Source organism: Zootoca vivipara, chromosome 9 (assembly GCF_963506605.1).
Source record: "Zootoca vivipara chromosome 9, rZooViv1.1, whole genome shotgun sequence".
In the NCBI taxonomy this organism is placed as follows: Eukaryota; Metazoa; Chordata; class Lepidosauria; order Squamata; family Lacertidae; genus Zootoca; species Zootoca vivipara.
In genome coordinates, this window is record NC_083284.1 from 24084464 (window position 1) to 24104093 (window position 19630).

At 40.8% G+C, this 19630-nt stretch overlaps 1 protein-coding gene across 1 annotated transcript in view; it reads right to left on the reverse strand.

The window, feature by feature from the left end:
• Nucleotides 1-19630, reverse strand: part of COL25A1 (collagen type XXV alpha 1 chain) — a 269550-nt gene that overhangs the window by 33128 nt on the left and 216792 nt on the right. The window contains exons 13-18 of the mRNA XM_060278497.1: nucleotides 15538-15582; nucleotides 11778-11804; nucleotides 11201-11245; nucleotides 9540-9572; nucleotides 9358-9393; nucleotides 4084-4128 (exon numbers count right to left, since the gene is read on the reverse strand). Coding sequence (XP_060134480.1) covers nucleotides 4084-4128; nucleotides 9358-9393; nucleotides 9540-9572; nucleotides 11201-11245; nucleotides 11778-11804; nucleotides 15538-15582 — 231 coding nt within the window. The remainder of the gene's footprint in view (nucleotides 1-4083; nucleotides 4129-9357; nucleotides 9394-9539; nucleotides 9573-11200; nucleotides 11246-11777; nucleotides 11805-15537; nucleotides 15583-19630) is intronic.

Genomic DNA, 19630 nt, shown 5'->3' on the forward strand with positions numbered 1-19630 from the left:
AAATGAGCACATTAGATCTCTGTGAATTTAACTGTGAACAATTACACTAAAAATAAGTTTACCTCTAATGATACTTTTCCTAGCCGCCCATGGTTTTCTAACTCCAAATCCAACTGCTATAGACAGATACAATTAATCAAGTTTGATTTCCATCAGCACAGAGTTCTTCAAGAAAAGCTTCATTGAGTTTAAGAAAAGCAAATGAACTGGAAGCTCTTACATCTTGTTTTTCATGGAATTAAAGCATGTTAGGCTTCCTGGATTACATTACAGTTATTTATTTTTTAAAAAAATCTACCAAGACAAGGCTAATAACATGACTGATTCAGTGGGAAGAGGGAACTAATTAGCTCTAGTTACATTTCATTCACAACTTACAAAATATTAAACATTTGCAATTTGGGTTACAAAACAAATTTTCATTCCAGGATTAAAAAGAACAATTGTGTGTGACATTATTATACAGATGTTATACTAGAATCTAGGACAAACACAACCCCCTTCTCTTTAAACAGTTTTGGCAACAGATTTACAAACTAACTTAAGAGGAGGAAACTGAATGAAAAAAGCAACAAGCAAATAAAAATGAGGTTCTTTTCATTTGTTCTAGAAAACTAATGTGATAAACTTTCTAGTGCTTCTATCCTGCCCTTCTATAGAAATAATCAAGGCAGTTTACAAACAATAGCAGAACTGTAGTAAGGATTTTGTCTGCTGTAGGTGAGATTCCTGCTAAAAAAGCATTACTTATGCAGTCAGCTACCAGTGCAGAAAGTAAAATGAAGTCTAACAATGCAGCCCTATACATTTATATTCAAAAGTAAGTCCTATTGTGTTGAATGGGACTTACTCACAGGAAAGACAGTACAATATACCGGTAGGATTGCAGCCCAACACACCCATCTTATGCATGTTTGTGCGGAAGTAGGTTCCACTATCTTCATTCCACAATGGGACTTATCCTCAAGTAAATATGCACGGGTTTGCTGCTTTAGTCCCTTAATTTAAATTAGTCCCTTAAGCACAATGTTTTTATTTGTACTAACTAGTATGAAATGTGAGATATTTGCCTACAAAATAATGAATAATGACAAAAAAATTTGCACTGTAACCGTTGCCATTCCTATGAAAAGAGGCAGATGTCAATAACTCAGGCTTAATTATATAGTGAAAGAACAGGGAAGTGTCAACTTGCCCTCTAGACTGACTTACAAATAAGTTATGTTGGTGTGAAAAACATTGCCACTTTATGAAGGCTAAAACATTTCCTGAACAGCTGGAAACAAAAACTGTATTTGGATAAATTAGCATAGTGTGTGGGCATTGCAGAGAACATTAAATGGATCAATAAATTGCAAGTGGGAGCCAAGAACAAAAGGAGGGAGAGGTAAAGAATGGTAAATCATTTGTTTTATTACTGCTGTCATGAGATAGGTTGTGAAAAACAGAGCATGTTTAAACTCTGTTAAAAGGCACCAATGAAAATAGTTACCAGCTTTTTATTTGGGAGGCAACTGATGAAAACACTGTTAAAAGCCAGTCCAGCAATCTGACAACCAGGCCGTCTTAACCACATCGAGCGTCGTGGCGCAAAGGTCCCTCCGCCGCTGCCCCCCCAACTCACCGCGGACGCAGAGGAGGGACATGACATGGGTGGGCATTGAGGATGGGCCGGGCTCAGGGGCGCCGCAGCGGGTGGGCCGGGCTGCCTGGTTGTCCTCCAGGGTGCCGGTGCTGCCTCCTCCTGCACGGAGGCCTCTGCTGGGGGGGGGGCGGTGCCGCGCAGCACCCGGCCCCTTGTCCTCCTCATGCCCCCGACCCAACTCGCCAGGCTGAGGCCGGGACTCGAACCCACGGCGGCAGGGTGAGCGGGAGGGCGGCCGGGCTGTCTGGCGGGCGCAGCGCCGCGCCCCCTGGCGGCCCGGCGCCCTGGCACATTGTGCCACCCAGCCTTGCCTTAGGGCCGGCCCTGCTGACAACTTCAAACTCATTTCATTGGCCAGAAATAAAAAGTGATTTCATGATCAAAGTTACTTTAATAAGCACCCTTTAAGGCTCTTAAATCATCAAAAATATTAACAGAATGCTTTGATTCTACAGAGTTCCTAGAAAACTTTCTCACACTACTGCAACATGCTCAAAATCACACTAGTATGCTTCATGTTAATTCATCCTCAATAAACCTCAACCCCTAATTCTGTAACCATGATCGCTGACATGAGTTTTACATGTACAGTACTAACATTTTGGCATGTGAAAGCCTATTAAATATATTTGTATAAACATGAGGCTGATTACTTTCTTCTCCTCTTGTGTTACAGGAAATCGCCATCTGAATGAGTACTGAATGTCCCAGTCAGTTTTTATGTACCCTTTCTCAAGTCGCCAAAACACACAGAGAGGCCCCAACTCCTTGTCACATAGAATAGAAAAATACTTCTGGCTAAACATCTTGTTCTAGAATTAATTCCTATAAGCAGTCTTTTTTGAATGGTTTACCTGTGCAGATATAATCCCTAAAGAACCCCAGGAAAGCACCGTGATATAAGCCTTTTGCCAGCAGAATTCTGGCACTTATCAGCACTTGCATTAGCAACCATGCATGTGAATGTATTTGGAGGCAAACTGTGCAGTGCAGTTCCAAATATTTGGAACAAAGCCCACATTGGCTGTAGCTTAGTGACAGAGCACAGATTTTGCATGAAGAAAGCCTTAAATTTAATCCCTGGCATCTGCTGGTAAAGCTGAAAACGATCCCTGTATAAAACCCTGGAGAGTGACTGCTGGTCAGCAAATAATAGTAAGTTAGGTGGAACAATTAATATACCCAATATAGGACAGCTTACTATGTTCCTTGGCACAACAGAACCATGGTGAGGAGGACTATGGAGGAAGCAGTATGCATGCACCTTGCAAATTTTCACATGTGGAATTATGTGCTAGAAGTGAGCTCAGTAACTTGCTCCCTTAGAATGACGTTCCAGCATCCACACTTGAAAGAAGAAAATTCTGCTGCTATGACCTCTTCCATCCTCCATCCAAAACCTGGCAATCTAAGTAATCCCCCCCCCCCTGATTAGCCAGTAATTCTGGATATACCACTGTTTTATTGATACAGTATGTCGTCAACATAAAGATTGACATCATACTCTCTTTTCTACATTTACCTACAATATTAGCTGAAACAGAGAATGGTTTGAATGTTTGCACAGGGCTAATATGAGTCAGAAAAGCAGGAGTTCATGTCATTTCAAACAAACTGACAATCCAAATAAGAGGCAATTTCAGAAGACAAGATGGAATTACATACAGAGCAAAGTATATTTAGCCATCACAGATTGCTTCCTTGATATCTGCCAGTTTGCCAAAACTATCACCAGCTTTGTCAACCAAAACATGACTAAAGAACTTCAACATAATAATCCATTTGGCTGCTTGAATAAAGTTACTTTGGCTTCTCTTATGACCTTCCTTTCAGGTTTTTTTCAAGAAAGAAGTACAAAAACTAGAAAAGTTCTTTCCATAACCATACCAAGAATATTCTACAAACATTGCTTCTTTTCAGATTTGTGTTATCATCAACTACTCCACTGAGACAGCAAGAAGCAAATGGAATTCTACCCAGATTAGTGATGTTAATGGCGTGTGAAACAAAGTAAACAGGCAGTTCCATTTCAGTAAGGCATACAGATGCCTCTGCAATGCAGAGGCAAATGAAAACAAGAGACCCATTCTGTTTTGATCTGGGTCCTTATGGAATCAGAAACCATAGGGGACTTCTTAAATAGCCAAGAATACAGGAAACTGCATTTTGGTATTTTCTTAAAGTGGAGATGCATGCATTGTTGGGGGGGGGGCACTTTCCCAACAATTCTCTCTGACAGCTGTATGTATGACTACATGTATGACTACTGTAGTTTTGGATCCCAACTATTTAAAAAATGTAAGTAATATAGATGATAGATAGATAGATAGATAGATAGATAGATAGATAGATAGATATCAGTTCACTTGTTAACACACCCTTCTCATATTCATTTAACAGGTTCAACTTCACTACATGAAGATCATCACTATATTTACCTTAATCCCAGGAAGTCCAGGAAGTCCAGGGAGCCCAGGCTCACCCTTCAAAATAAAATGATATAGCATTGCAGGAGAATATTAAACCACATTTAGTACCCAAAAGATAGCTACATAGTCAAAAATTAAATATATGGGGCAGGATTCAACTAACTAGTCCCACTAGCGCAAACCCATGCTAGTGTAAGGGGTTCCCCTGCACTTCTACTGTCCCCAGGCCCCCCAAAATTCACTCTGGGGAGAATCCAGAAGACCTCCAGAACAGCAAACAGGGGGAAGAGAGGGGTATCATTCAATCTGACAAGCTAAATATGAACTGAACCAGACTGTTTATGGAATGCTTTCCCCAGGGAGGCTGAGCTGGCACCTTCATTACATATCTTTAGGGGCTAGGCAAAAACGTTCCTACATAACCAGGCTTTTGCTGATTAAAAATCTATGGCCCTTTAAGCCACAAAGGAAGGTTAAGGCCTTCTCCAAGTTTCACCACAAGCTAGAGTCCTGTGGGTCAAGCATCATCAGAACAGAGCCTCTATGATAGCATACCGTACTTCTACTGTGGCATTCATAGCAAAAGAGTTGCTCATGCTCTAAACAATTGTTGTAAATGTCCTACTTGAAAGTGATATCCTTCACATTCAAGAAACAAAATATTTTTAAACCCAAGGACTTTGGTGCAAAACTGAATGCAACAGGCAAGGCACATGGTTGCAGCATTGACAAAAGCCTTTGCCCAAGAAGGAGTTCCATATGTGCATGGAATCTACAATTAACTGTATGCCCATTAAAACTTTCCCTCAAAATGCAAGATGATGGTTGCTTTAAAGCATCATGATTTACTTCAGTTGTATATTAGCTGGTATACTGGTTCAGATTAACACTACCCATCCATTTAATATTGCTAAGGGATAAATTATATTTTCCACAGCACTGACAAGTGACAACTTTGCTTGCATATGAACTCCAGTTATTAGCCACTGTTCTATTTATGTTAATATAAGAACAGTGGTAAAGTTCTCTCCTCTCTAATGTTCTGCACAAGCTTATTGTGATTTACAGCTCATATTTTTATTCCATAGTAGGCACTTGCTGATATGCTGAATATTGTCTGCTGTCAAACAGAGTTTCGAAGCAATGGATTAGGCATCAAACTATCAGGGCTATGATCTGTTGTGGATAAATTAAGAGCAAGGGAGAAGGGTGAAAATTGCTGCCTAACAATATTCAAAGGCAGTTCCATGAGGTCATAGTTTTGATGAAGAGACTGAGAAGTAAACAAGAAGCCCATTTGTGCAGTAAACTGACAGTGTGTGCACCGAACTGGCAGAAGTGCTTGTTTAGTAGGAAGTGCTGACAGGCAGCCCAGTCTAATGAACTGGTTTTAGCTGCAGCACATGAGTGGTGGTTGCTACCATTGCTCTTAAATCCAATTCTACTGATGACAAGAGAGACTAAACCGCCAAGGGCTAGAAAGCCTTACAGGAAGTTGCCTTAGAGCTAGGATAAATGTGCAAGGCATGGCAGGGTGAAGGGCTCCTGGATACAGGAGCACTAATGGCTGCATCTACAGTGGCAATGGAGAAGGTGGTATAGGATGCGAGACTTGAACACTGTAAAGATCAGAGCTTCATAGATTTAGCCTGTGGACTGAGGAAGCTATAGTCCTCCAGATGTTGCTTGACTACGGTATAACTTCCATCAGCCAACCAGTTCCTACAAAACCATTAGTGCTCCTGTGCTTTGTCCTTCACCTTGCTATACAGGGACATTTCCCTCCTAGCTCTAATGCAACATCCAGTAAGACTTTCAAGTCCTTTGTCTTGTTAAAATCAAATTTACATTCACAGTGAATGTATGCATTTTATTTGATTCACAGACGTATGAAATGGAAAAAAGCATTTTATGAATCACTTGTGATAATAAAAAATAGGACAAAGGCCATCAAACACTGTCACTGCTCAGTTTCTAGCTGCTATTTTTAAGAGATCCAGGGCTGGTCTTAGAGGTCAGGGAAGATAGATGAAGGCAGGAATATGCAGCCAAAGTTTGAAAAATGCTGATCCTGGCATGTGTGCATGCACAAGTGCCATTTGGGCTTGCTTCAGGTAGCAACATGTATTTGGCGGGCACTGAAGAGACCCTGCAAGTACCTCTGAAATGAATGGACCAGACACTGCATGATAGAAGTATCTGATGGATAGATCACTGCAACCATTTTACTCACCAGCATGTATCTAGCTTCTAAATTTCTAAAATTTTATATATAGGAATTATACACACTGAAAATAAAGCAGCAAGAAGCTGCTTTAAGTGTCTTTAGTTCAGACATCATTTATGGTAGATCATAGATTTCATGGTATCAGAGAGGTTCTCAGGATATGTTAGGCACCACCACAAACTCATCACTTAATGCTAATTGATAGCTCCTGCTGTACAGGTCTGAAGATGAAATTGCAAGTGCTTTAAGGCAGAGATATACTGGGAGGTCAGAATATGAGAGCTTATATTATATCCAACTAAGATTTGTTGTGCAATTGAGTTTATGATGTGTTGAGCACCCCTGGAACCACAGACAAAAAGGTACGTACAGGAGGGCTCTAATAATCCAACTAAAATAATACAGAAAAGCAATATTACTTTTCAGAATCAGGATTTTACCTCAACGTATGTAAGACAATGACATTTTCTTATATCCTCAAGACTAGGTGAGAAACGTATCGCATTTAAAACATCACAGAGTTTTCTGTCCCTGAATCAGATGAGACTTAATGGACTTTGTGACCCAAGTCCAGTGGGAGCTCCAGAACACTACAGCTGTGATGACTTTTGTTGCAAGGAATCTTGCACGGGAGAAATCCCCAATGGATTGTGCCCTCTACATCTATTTATTTATGGTATCATGCATTTCCACCCAAAGCAATAATCTCATCAAATTCTACATTAATGTGGATTTCATGGCTATGGATTATTCATTGCAATCTCATCCATTTGGTCAATCATGAATGTAATGGAGTGCGAACCACTTTAGTGACGCCACATTTCAGCAAGCTATTCCCTGACTGATGAAAAGAGCAATAGAGAACATGATTCAAACATGGTTTAAAATATGCTGTAGTACATCCAATGCATGATAAACAATTTTAAAGGTTTTATAGATTAATTCATCTAAGATGCATTAACTAGCTTTTCCAATTAAAAGAGACTCTTATGAGCAAAATAAATTTGCATATCATAACAGCTTTAAACATAAATATCCATTGGTTGCAAATACTTTATGTACATATTTATCAATAAGATTTTTTTTTAATAAGCAGTATTTTTTGAGCCATTCTTTTAAAAATCCATGGCTAGAATTCAAAAGAGGAGGACAGTTAATTCTGGACACCCAAAGGGCATTAGCCTTGAGTTTCTCAAATATGGAAAGAACTTTAGGCAACTTTCAAAAGGTGCTTGTGATATTGCCTGAGGGTCTGCTGCTCAAAGGGGGAAAAGCCCCAACTAAGCAAGTCTCTCCATATCCTGGCCTATAGAGTTTGACAGAGTATCTGCCCAGGGGTGCCATCCACCAAATGCAGCTTAACATCCTCCGTAAAGTTTAAGTAGTTTCTGATGTTCCTCCCATTTAATCCCTAGTAAAATGAATGAACCAAGGACCTAGCCAGCATAGCACAAACTATGTCATAAAAAGTGAAATGTTTAAAACATTTTATGGCCTGGTGTGCAATTTTTATATGATCTAGTTATCTTTTTTCAGGCAAGTAAGCATATTAGAAAATATATTTCCAGTGTGATTCTGAAAACAGGAGAGAATAATGATGAGGGATGGTTCCAGGAGAGTTCATGTGCTTCATTGGGAACAGGATAGCTAGCCATTCCATATTAGTTTAATAGACCCCTCATTTTTAAGGGAATATTTCACAGCATTGTATTATTCAGGACCGGCCCTAGGGAGAGTGAGACAGATGGCTCAGGTGGCAGCTTCTACAGGAAAACTGTCAAGTGGTCAGGTCAGCGCTCCCTAAGCTAGTCTGCCATCTTCCAGCTGTGGAGAACAGTGTCCCATCACCAGTGTTGAAGCAAGATTCAGCTGCCGGCCTAGTTGGCTTTTGTATATGGACTGGGGATTGCATCTTCTTGTCCTTTGCATCAAGTAACAAAACGTCTTGGGCTGACCCCTGCTCCTCTTGACTAATAAAAACCATCAGGGAGGGGACAGCTGGCTGGGCCAGGGAGGTGCTTCATACCTCCTTGCGAGAGGGGGTGGCCCTTGCCTGCTTGAAGGAGGGAGTGGTAAAACCACTCCTCAAGAAACACTCTCTGCTAATCTCCCATTATTGGGCAGGTTTCTTGAGCAGGTGGTCACAGACCAGAGCCAGACATTCTTGGAGGCAGGGGTGGAGGAAGGGGGTGTGGTGGGGGCGGGTCGCCCCGGGTGTCACCACTGAGGGGGGTGACAGAATGCCGGGTGGCACTCACCGCGGGGCCTGCAGCGCACCCGAACCACGTGTCTCTCCTGGGAGTGATGCGGTGGCTTGGCTGCCCGCAGGCTCCGTGCTGCCCCAAACAGTCTGCCCGCTGCCTCCCCCCCAGCTGTAGGACAGCTGAGTGGGAGGAGGCAGGCAGACTCCTCGTAAGCCCCTGGGAGAGTCCTGCCCCGGCTCGCCCTGCCCCGTGGGCAGTTGGCCCCGCCCCTGGCCCCAGGTGCCCAGTTGGCTTGCTCCGCTGCTACTTGGAGGAACCTGATTTTCTAGATCCATTTCAATTTGGGCTTAGGCCTGGTTTTGGCGCAGAAACTGCTTTGGTCACCCTGTTTGATGACTTCTGTTGGGAGAAAGATGGGGAAATATGTCCTTGCTAATTCTCCTCAGACTTTCCATGGCATTTTATGTGTGGAGTGCTGGCTGTTGTTTTTGTTTTCTTTGTTATTATGGTATGTGTTTCTGTGTTTTTATATTGTAAACTACCCTGTGATCTTTGGGTGAAGGGTGGTATAGATTTTTTTTGAAATTATAATAACAGTAGTAATAATGGTGTGGTAGGGAGCTTAATAAATGAACATTAATTCATCTCACAGATTTAATACTGATGGAAAGCATCATTTAAGTTTTCAGAATGGTGGCTGTGTTAAGTCTTTTGCAGCAAAAGCAACAAACAGTTTTGTGGCAACTTGAAGATAATTATTTTAACGGCATGAGGTTTTGTGGACTATAGCACTTAATCAGATGCATGGATTATCACTTGCAAGTATATAAGTGAATAACTTTGAAACATTACCTTTTGTCCTGGTCGACCTGATTCTCCGGGTTCTCCCTAAAACAAACACATGATAGAATGCAAGATCATAAAATGGGTGTAGGAGTACCTCCAAGCTGGAAAGAAGGAAGGAAAATGCAGCAAAATTCATTTGGGCATTCAGCAGCAAAGCTAGCAGAGAAAGGCTGTGATTTATACATTACCTTAATTCCTGCAGCAGAAGATCCAGGGTCACCCTGAATAAAAAAATCCAGAAACAATGATCAAATGTGGAAATTTAAGTGTAGATTTAACAGTTGTAGCAAACCAATATAATCATGAAATATTTTATGGGTCATGTTCACTCATAAACTATAGTTGAGAGTGAGTGTGATGTGGTTGTGAGAATAAAACCAGGAAGGCACCATGAGAGGAAATAAGAGGAAGAAACCACAGGTGCTTAGTATTTTTCAGATTAATCCTTCTTCAGGGATAAAGTTTAAGAAACAAATCTCACCAAGGACATAAATCACTAACAATTGTAGCTCACCATAGTTGTTAGAATGTCAGACTAGGTCTGTGGGTGGACCCAGGTACAAAATCCCCAGCCAACCAGCCAAATAGCTCATTGGGTGACCCTTTGGGCAGTCACTATCTCTCCGTCTCACCTACCTTACAGGGTTATTGTGAAGATAAAATTGGGTGGAGGGGGGGACCATGTTTTCCACCTTGAAAGGTAAGGCATGCATACATAGACCATTGTGGGACCAAAGACAAGCAGGCAATTGAAATGAACATGTCACGTGCAAGAAAAAATGCTTCTTCATCTTTCCTGTTTTATATGAAATTATTACAGATTCGTTTTCATGTTTCACAGCCAATTTAAACAGGTCTGGAAAAAAGGAATAGCATGTGAAGGCAGACTCTTCATGTTTTTAAAAATATATATATCACAAGATAATTGCCGCTATTTAGAAAAGAGACTATCCTTCTCTCCCAAAAAATTACTTATCATGGTGAGATGTGTTGAAATCTCTAAATTAATAAAGTCAGACTGAAAGAGCCCTGTAGTCTTCTATTTATTCTCAATCAAGATCTGTCAGAGCTATCATCCCTTTTCTCCAACTCATCACGAAGTTTATCTTGAGAACTGAAATCTAACTAAGTATCACAAATGACAGGATAATACTATGTTCATATTATATTTACTGAAGAAAAAAAGGGGGAAAGCTCCACTCTGATGGAGCACATGCCTTTCAAACTGGCTGTCCTTGAATTTGTTCTGTAAACCCCACAGATATAAACACTCTCAAATTAATGAAAGGAACTTTTTTAAAAAAGAAGTTTTGAGATGGGGAGATCGAAAAAAGACTCAAGTATTACCCACTTGACTGTAAATATCATGCTTTGAGAAATAATATTTGAAAATAGATTTGCCCTGCCGTATTCAGAAACAAAGCAAGAGTTGTGCGGAGAGATGCAGCTGTGAAATCCAGTTGTATTTGATTTGTTAATAATTTATTCATAATACTGGGGGGGAAATGTGTGCCATTATCTCATTTTATGCTAGCTGAGTAAATGTAGTCTATGTTGTTGAAATAGAGAGATATAATGAATAAGCATTTTAATAATCTCAAACCACCCTGGGAGGTATGTGGGTCAAGAACCAGTCACGGTCCCCCCAAATGTGTAAAGAACCACGCATTCTGTAACAATGGCTATTGTACTCTTGCTTATTGCTGTTATGATTGTTTCTTATCAGAGAAAAACATTTTAAGAAATATTCTATGTGCATAGTTTGTTTTCGATACTTTTCGAAACATTTTTTAAACATTAAATTACTGTGAACGTATCTTTTCCCCACAATATTCACTATGAACTGTACCTTTTCTCCCGAGTCACCTTTGGGCCCAGCTTCTCCAGAATCACCCTAAAAAGTAAAACAATCAATAAAATATGTGCACTGTGTTTAATTCACCCTCTGCCTCCCACTAAAAATCTGTAACACTATCAATATTTCCTCCCAATTACCGTATATTGTTATTGACATTCCCCCCCCAAGTTAGTTATAACCAAGGTTTTTTGTTTTTTTCCCAGCCGGAACTCTCTAGAACTCAGTTCCAGACATCTCAGAGGGCACCATTGCCATTCCAAGAGAGCAAGGGAGGCTTTCATGGAGAGTTACGGCACCTCTATTTCTAGAAAAATAGCAGTGGTTATAACACAGGATTGTATACCTGAAGGAGCGTCTCCACCCCCATCGTTCAGCCCGGACACTGAGGTCCAGCTCTGAGAAGCCTTCTGGCAGTTCCTTCACTGTGAGAAATGAAGATACAGGGAACCAGGCAGAGGGCCTTCTCGGCAGTGGCACCCTCCCTGTGGAATGCCCTCCCATCAGATGTCAAGAAAGCTCTGAGAATGATTTTAGATTTATTTGCTTTTTAAGAAAGCGTACTGCTCACCCTTTCTCCTCGTTGGCCAGGGTCACCCTAATTTAAACAGAAGACAGAAACAAAAGTTCAGATCAGTAATGGCTCCAAAGTACAGGTAGTACAGAGTTGTAAGATCCCCCTTAAAATTAATCTGTAGGAAAACATTAAATTTAACCTGTGCAATTTTTAAAGGATGTGATGAAAGTAGTAATAATTTTGAAACTGATTCATCACAAATTTTGAAATTGATCCTATCACATTTCCAAAAAAATGAGATAGTATAATTTATATCTTATCCAACTTTTAAACGTATTAGATTAATGAGAGAACGCCTCTTTTACTACAAAGCTGACTTGCTCCCATCCAGTTTTTTGTTTGTCCAGTATCAGCTGTTTATGATGCCATGTGGCAGCAACACCCCAAATACTTCTTATGCCTCCTTTCTTTACTAGAATCACTACAGACTGGAGTAGAGAACCCTTTTGGTCAGGTGAGCCAGAACTTTTATCTTCCCATAACCTGTGGTCTAACTTTGACAAGTTAGTGTCATCATCTGATATCATGATGATGGCTGGTGACTGATAAGTGGGTGATCCCACCCACCTGCCTGTCAAAAGTTGACCCATGGGATGGGGAAAGAAGTATGCTTAACTAGCATGTTCCCTTCCAGCAAAGCAGCACCTAGTAGCACTGAACTCTCTGTCCATCAGCTGATGAGCGGGGTGGGGTCGGGGAGGGTTTAGTCCTGCTCCTTGCAGGGGTCTGCTTCACCAGTGTATTCTCCACAGGGAACCCCACCCACTGCCCATCAGCTGATATCACCCTATGGCATCAGTTGAAGGACAGGTGTGTAGTTTGGGGGAAATGGTCTTGTGAGGAGGCAAGTTGGATCTACTGGTAGGCCAAGATTGGCTCATGGGCTGGAGGCTCTCTACCCCTGCTGCTAGCCATTTGTTGGGTAACAACTAACAGAGCCTTAACTCCCACACTACCTCACAATTGGGACCTTATGGGGGAAAGCAAGTAAGAGATATTCTAAATAAAAATAATAATGGAGTGACTCTTTGCCTGGCAAGATAGACTGGGATGTGGCAGCAGAAGCATAGGTTGGGTGCTGAGTGGTGAGTGCTGAGTGCTGAGCACCCCTCCTGGGTCAATAGCAAATACATTTCAGAAGATCAATAAGTGGCTTGTTTGTACATATCAGATTTGTATTGCTGTGACTTTGCTTCTTTCAGGAGAAAGAGAGCCCACCACATCCTGAGATAGTCTCTTCCACTGTCATAGTCAAATGTTTAACCAAAAAATTGTTTGCTTGCAATTTCCATTGGTTCTAGTTGTCCCCTCTGGGGTAGCAGAAAAACAAAAGTTGCTCCATCTTGTGATGGCTTTGCATATGGTTGAATGATAGAGAATATTATGGACAGGGATGAGGACAAATTGGCATATGGGCAAGAATCCATAAACTTCAGTAAGTTGTGGCCTACAGATTAAAGCTTCCTTTTAAATTTTCAGACAGCTACATAATCAGGCACTGAATCCAGTGTAAGAAAGCTTAAACCTGTTGCTCTTTAAATTACTGACTGCTTGACAAACCAGCACATTGGCAAGCCACTTTTCAATTCTCTGAACCTGACCTAGACAGCTCATCTTGTCAGAGCTTAACCACTGTAGCTCATTCAAATCCCATTCGAGGGCTATTGATTCCTCTGCAATTCTAAAAGATACTGCCGTGGAAACTAATTACGCATTAAGCGTCATCGCTGGGATTCTGAAGTGAGAAATGACTGTTCCCGAAAGGCCTATGTTCTTTCCTGATGGACAAAGAGCAAGCCCATGATTTTTACGCCCCCTCCCTCCACCTAGTTAGCTGTCAATAGCAATATAATGTGCAAATTCTGCTGAGAGGCCGATGTGCTTCCTGACAAACACAGGCACAGCTGATGTAATTAGACAGGCTACAGGAATGTCATTAAATCTAAGTGAAATTACATTTCAGCGGTAGAATAATGTGTTCCTTTTATTGTATTGTGAGGAATTTGGGGCTATTTTGCTCAAAATCACATTTTGATCAAACTGTGCCCTAATCACATTGCAGGATTCCCCTGCAACCCTCAATCCCACACAATAAATGAGAGAACGTAGTGAGGAGCACAGGAAGCTGCCTTAAGTAAATAATGCCAAGCTATCTGCCCATCTCCTTTGACTGGCAGTGGCTCTCCAGGGTAAAAATATTCCCCAGCCCTTCTACATGCCATCAGAGTGAACTACAGACTGAACCTTGAGCCTTTTGCACGCAAAGCTATGGGTCTGTGGTCACCTCTCATGCAAGAGAACAAGCTTGCTCTTCATTTAACAGGGAGTGAAGGAGGTACCCTCCAAATAAGTTTGAAAACCGACTTTAAAAGCCACAAAGGACTGGATCAGTTTAAAAGTCCAGCTGGATTAATACAAAGGGTACTATCGCCTTTACAGTAACAAAGATTGAAAGCAAAAGAGTAATTCCAACTATATACCTACAATGGCCTAGATACAGATTTCACCCTCCATAAATCGTGTCCTCCCCAAAAGAGGGCATGTGTTGCGGTGAGACCTGGAGACTGACCTCCTGTGTTGTGGGTGGGTAAGATTGGTCAGCCACAAAACCCGATTGGTAGGTCCCTTGATGTTGGGTTCAATCTGGCCAATGGGGCGCAGTTCAAATGGATCGAGGGATCTATATATACCCATGCACGTGACCCAGAGCTTCCTCTTTCAGCACGTGCATTCAGAACACGCTAACAGCGTGTCTTCTGTGCAGCCGAGAGGGATCAGATTGTCCTGGTGACTTCTTTCCATTATCCCTTCTTTTCCTTAATCCCTTCCAATTTGTTTCCTTCCCCTCCTTTGTTAATTGTTATTCCTTTCCTGGCTTTTCGCCTATTCAGGTCTTCACCCTTGGGCTGACCTATGCTGGTGCCCTGGGTCAGCGCTACCTGCAAGAGTGCAGGGAGCTAGTCGAACCAGAGCCTATGCATCTACTCACTTTCTGTAATCAATAAAATAAAAAAATTCCTTCAGTAGCACCTTAAAGACCAACTAAGTTTTTATTTTGGTTTTTATTTTAAGTTTTTATTTTGGCACACGAAAGCTCATACCAAATTTTGGTTTTTATTTTAAGTTTTTATTTTGGCACACGAAAGCTCATACCAAAATAAAAACTTAGTTGGTTTTTAAGGTGCTACTGAAGGAATTTTTTTATTTTACTTCGACTCAGACCAACACGGCTACCTACCTGTAATCAATAAATTCTGCCAAAAACCAAAACTAAAATTTGAGTCAAGTGTGAATTTTTTTGGGGGGGTCTGAACATACAAATGGAAGGGCTCCTTCTGTCCATGGAAGACTTTTGCCAATTCCCCCTTCCTTGTGGAAGATAGGATCCTACACTTTTCCAGAGGGTCTCCCAACTCTCCATACATGTGAGCTAAAAGAGGGAGAATTAGCAAAAGTCACCTCCCTCCTTTCTGCCAGCCATTCTTGACTAAAGATATGCTCCCTCAGATAGGATCAGAGTCAGTGATCCAAGCCAATGTACTTGATGGAATAGTATGGTAAAGAAAGTGCTATAAGTATGGGTGTTGGAGGTTATGATTCAGGTTCCTGCTACATCATGAAGCTCAGTGGGTAAAACTTTGTAAGTTGTTAAGTCCCAACCTATTCACCACATTGTTCACAATTATAAATGAAACAAGAACAATGACGAATACACACAAATAAGAAAGATTAACAATAAATTTTATCTACTAACCTTAAGCCCAGGAACTCCTCTTTCTCCCATTATACCAGGTACACCCTAAAACGACATGAAGGAAAAATTGTTACTGAACTATTGGCAGAATCCATTGATCTGGGACAGATACTTCTCAAAAAGATTCTAGGTGCTGAAAATTTAATATAATTATTTTTATTTGTACCTCACCCCCAACACTTGGTGGAAGTGTGGCTAATACAAGTAGAAATGATTAAACTGATTTGTAGGATAGTTTATAACAAAACTGGCAGTATTGTAGCCATCAGATCTTATACTATCAATGTGAAGTTAGCAACAGCAATGGATCAAGCAAACCGCAAAACATTGCAGTATCAAGGGCCCAAGCTTAAATGATGGATGTGAAGGTAACTTGAACCAGCTTGTGTATTTCAGGAGTGGTCTTGCAGATGTGGCTGAATTAGCCCCAGGTGGAACAGCCAATGGACAGGGATGATGGGAACTGTAGTCAAGCAACATCTGGAGGGCCACAGGATCTCCATCCCTGGTGTATATATTAATTACAAAAGCATGTTCACAAAATGAATTTTTCAGGCTGCCAATGCACTGATTCAGCAGGAATGCAAGAAGCATGCACGAATGCATCTGAATCCTTTCAGTATGTAAATTTTGATACAGAATAGATATAAAGCAACGAATAGTTCACAGTTGCACAGACTTTATACAAGTAGATCTTGAGGAGTCTAAGTGCATGCCAGTAGACTTTCGCATACAGACTTTGTAAAACAGACATTACAACTGAACTTTTTAGGGAGAAACATCATTATTAAATATTACCAGGACAGCTATGGTTGAAGTGTATATGCAGATTAAATAGTAGAGGAGGGTGACTAGAACAGAAGGCAAAGGTTTGATCACATTTATAGGTTATTTTTTACAGCAACATATTTTTACAGCATGAAATATCAAGGAGAAACATTAAAAGTTTTATAGAAATTGATGAAACTTCTTTACTGCATATTACAAACACTGTATTATTGCAAGTACATCAGTCCCAATGGACTGTTTTAGCATTAAGACTAACAAAGAAAAGGAAAAGAGTAAATTACTTGCTTAGAAAGTATAGGCAAATTATCTGGCTAAAAGCTTCATTTTCTTGAAAACATGTTTCTAAGATGTAGTACAAAACCCTGTGGAGGTTTTTTTGTAATTATCTGAAACAATGTTTTAGGAGTACCCCAAGAGACACATAAATGTAAGGAATGGGGTATATAAAATTTTAAAATAAAATATGACAGGAAGATAAAGTAATTAAAGAACTATGCCAGATGTAATTATGTAACATCAATTTTTTCCATATTTTTTTAAATGCAAGATGCTTATAATTTTGATTTTGAATCTGATACTTTATATTGCTGTGAACTAAGATATTTGCCCAACCAGTATGGACAATGGAGATATTAATGTTACGGATAAAGTGATTTCCACTTAATACTGAGGCTCCCCCTTCCAAAAATACACAAAAAACCCTGACATACTTTTTCTTATGCAGTTGTTTAATACTTTTAAAATCCAAGAATATATGTGCTATAGCTTGAGGAAGGAATAAAACAGCAGCCTTAGATTGCTGCTGTTGGGTATACGATCCTCTGCCCTTTTTACTGTACAATGAATTTATGTATATATTTTTCAATGTAAGTTGCTTGAGGACCCTCTGGGTGACAAGCGTCTAATAAGTTTATTAAATAAATAAGATTTGTTTACCACAAGGATGACATACAGTCTTCCCCAACCTAATACCCTCTCAATGTTTTAGGCTACCACTCCCATCAGCCCAAGCCAGCGTGGCCAATGTTCAGGGATGGTAGGAGTTTTATTCCGCAACGTCTGGAAAGCAGTGGGTTGGGGAAGGCTGCTTTAGTATTTAGTATTTAGTATTTAGGGTGTGTGAGACGTGTGCCAATAAAAAACACAGCATATCTAAGTAGAGAAACTGCAAGGGAAGGTCCACTGCAAAATTATTATTTCATACTCTATTGCAAACCACCAGAATCCTATGAAAGAGACTTCACTGTTTATCTTGCACAGGGACAAGACAAATCTCTGCTCTTTTAACTTACAACAAGTGTTTCCATTTTCCTTTGTTGAATGTTAGTCATTAGCAACATTTTCCATCCTATGTAAGTTACAAAAGTGTCAGTTTTGTACGCATATTAAAATTATTATTATTAAAATATTAAATCTTAAGCAGCAAAACCAATGTGGGAAATCTTGAAATAGCCATTCAGCTAAAGTGAAATAAACATGGCAGTAACTAGGCTTTTAATAAACTGTAGTTAGGCTTCTTTCATTTGCTAGTTTTCTGATTCTCTTTGCCTTACAGCACATGCTTCTAACATGTTTAGATTCTTTAAGACTGAGAAGGTAAAGGTAAAGGGACCCCTGACCATTAGGTCCAGTCGTGACCGACTCTGGGGTTGTGGCACTCATCTCGCGTTATTGGCCGAGGGAGCCAGCGTACAGCTTCCAAGTCATGACAAAGCTGCTTCTGGCGAACCAGAGCAGCACACGGAAACGCTGTTTACCTTCCCGATGGAGCGGTCCCTATTTATCTACTTGTACTTTGACGTGCTTTTGAACTGCTAGGTTGGCAGGAGCTGGGACCGAGCAACGGGAGCTCACCCCATCGCAGGGATTCGAACCGCCGACCTTCTGATCAGCAACCCCTAGGCTTTGTGGTTTAACCCACAGCATCACCCGCGTCCCAATAAGACTGAGAACCTTGCTTCAAAAAATGAGAGTAGAGAATCTCTAAATTCAAGGGAGTTGCAGGCTACAAACAAACATAGCCCTTTTCTATTCTTTAAATATTAATACGATTCAGTCTATTTCCCCTCCATATACACTTCACCTTCTAGGAAAGTTTTAAAAAAATTGAGGTCAAATCACCACCAAAAGCAGCTTCTACATAGTTGCTATGAAAAACACAACCTTTCCCCTGCAGCAATAGATTATATCTTTCTGTCAATTTTTTCCCCAGTGACTGGAATGCAATTCATTTTAAGACTGAGGAAACAGAAAAGCCACCCTACATCACCCCAACCTAATCAAACTTGGTTTTACCATTTTCTGTATAAGCAAAGCAAGTGGTTCATTAGCCGTGTTCTCTGCTAGCCCCATCCTGGACTTCATTTCAGAGCAGTGTTGAATTACCTCTTCATCTTGCTTTTCATCTCTCCTTTCCACCTGCCTGAAACTTTTAAATTATTTCTCTTAAGGTTAGAAACCTCTCCTGGCCCACTCACCAAGTGAAAGTAAGTGAGAAGTCTTTTCAACAATACTCAGATGGCCCACAAAACCTGTCTGAGAATTTGTGAACTATATGCAGTGATGTTTCTTTCCCTTTCATTTCTCCTTTTAATAAACTGCAGTATAAGCAACTTGATTTATACACACGTAAATCCAGCCCCTTAAAAGGGAAAGGGAAAGGGGGTGGGTAAGCCTTCTTGAGAAGGGAGGGGGAGAGGAAATAGTGTGTCCAATGTAATAATAGTAAAGAAGAATTGTTCTTTGCTGTACTAACGCTAAGAAATAAACATCAAAAAGGGCAATGGTATGTCTGAGCCATTACATAAATCTACTGGCACTTTAAAAAAAGAATGGAAATACTTTGGTGGCTTATCAGTTTGCTGCAAGGGAAGCTCAAATCCTGTTCGCATGACAATTTTGCATTCAGTGGGTTGGATAGAGATGAAATTGATTAGTTGCTGTTCAGGTCCCATTGAAACCAATGGGGCCTTTCACATTGGTTTCAATGAGACCTAAGTGCAATGGTGTGGATCCAGCCCAGTGACTGCATGGAAGGGAGGGGGGAAGCAGGATGGTGCCTGCTGACTATGCTCCAAGACTCTGTGCATTCAACCAAACCTGTAAACATTGCCTGTGTACAGTCTGGAAACCTGCAAGACCACTGACAGCACAGAAAGAAACTCAAAAGAGTACTAGCTGTATATGCGGGGAGGTATACAGTCAAGCTGGTGGCCTCCAGATGTTGGACTACAACTCCCATCATCCCTGGCCACTGTCTTACTGGCTGGGTCTGATGGGTACTGTAGCCCAACACATCTGGAGA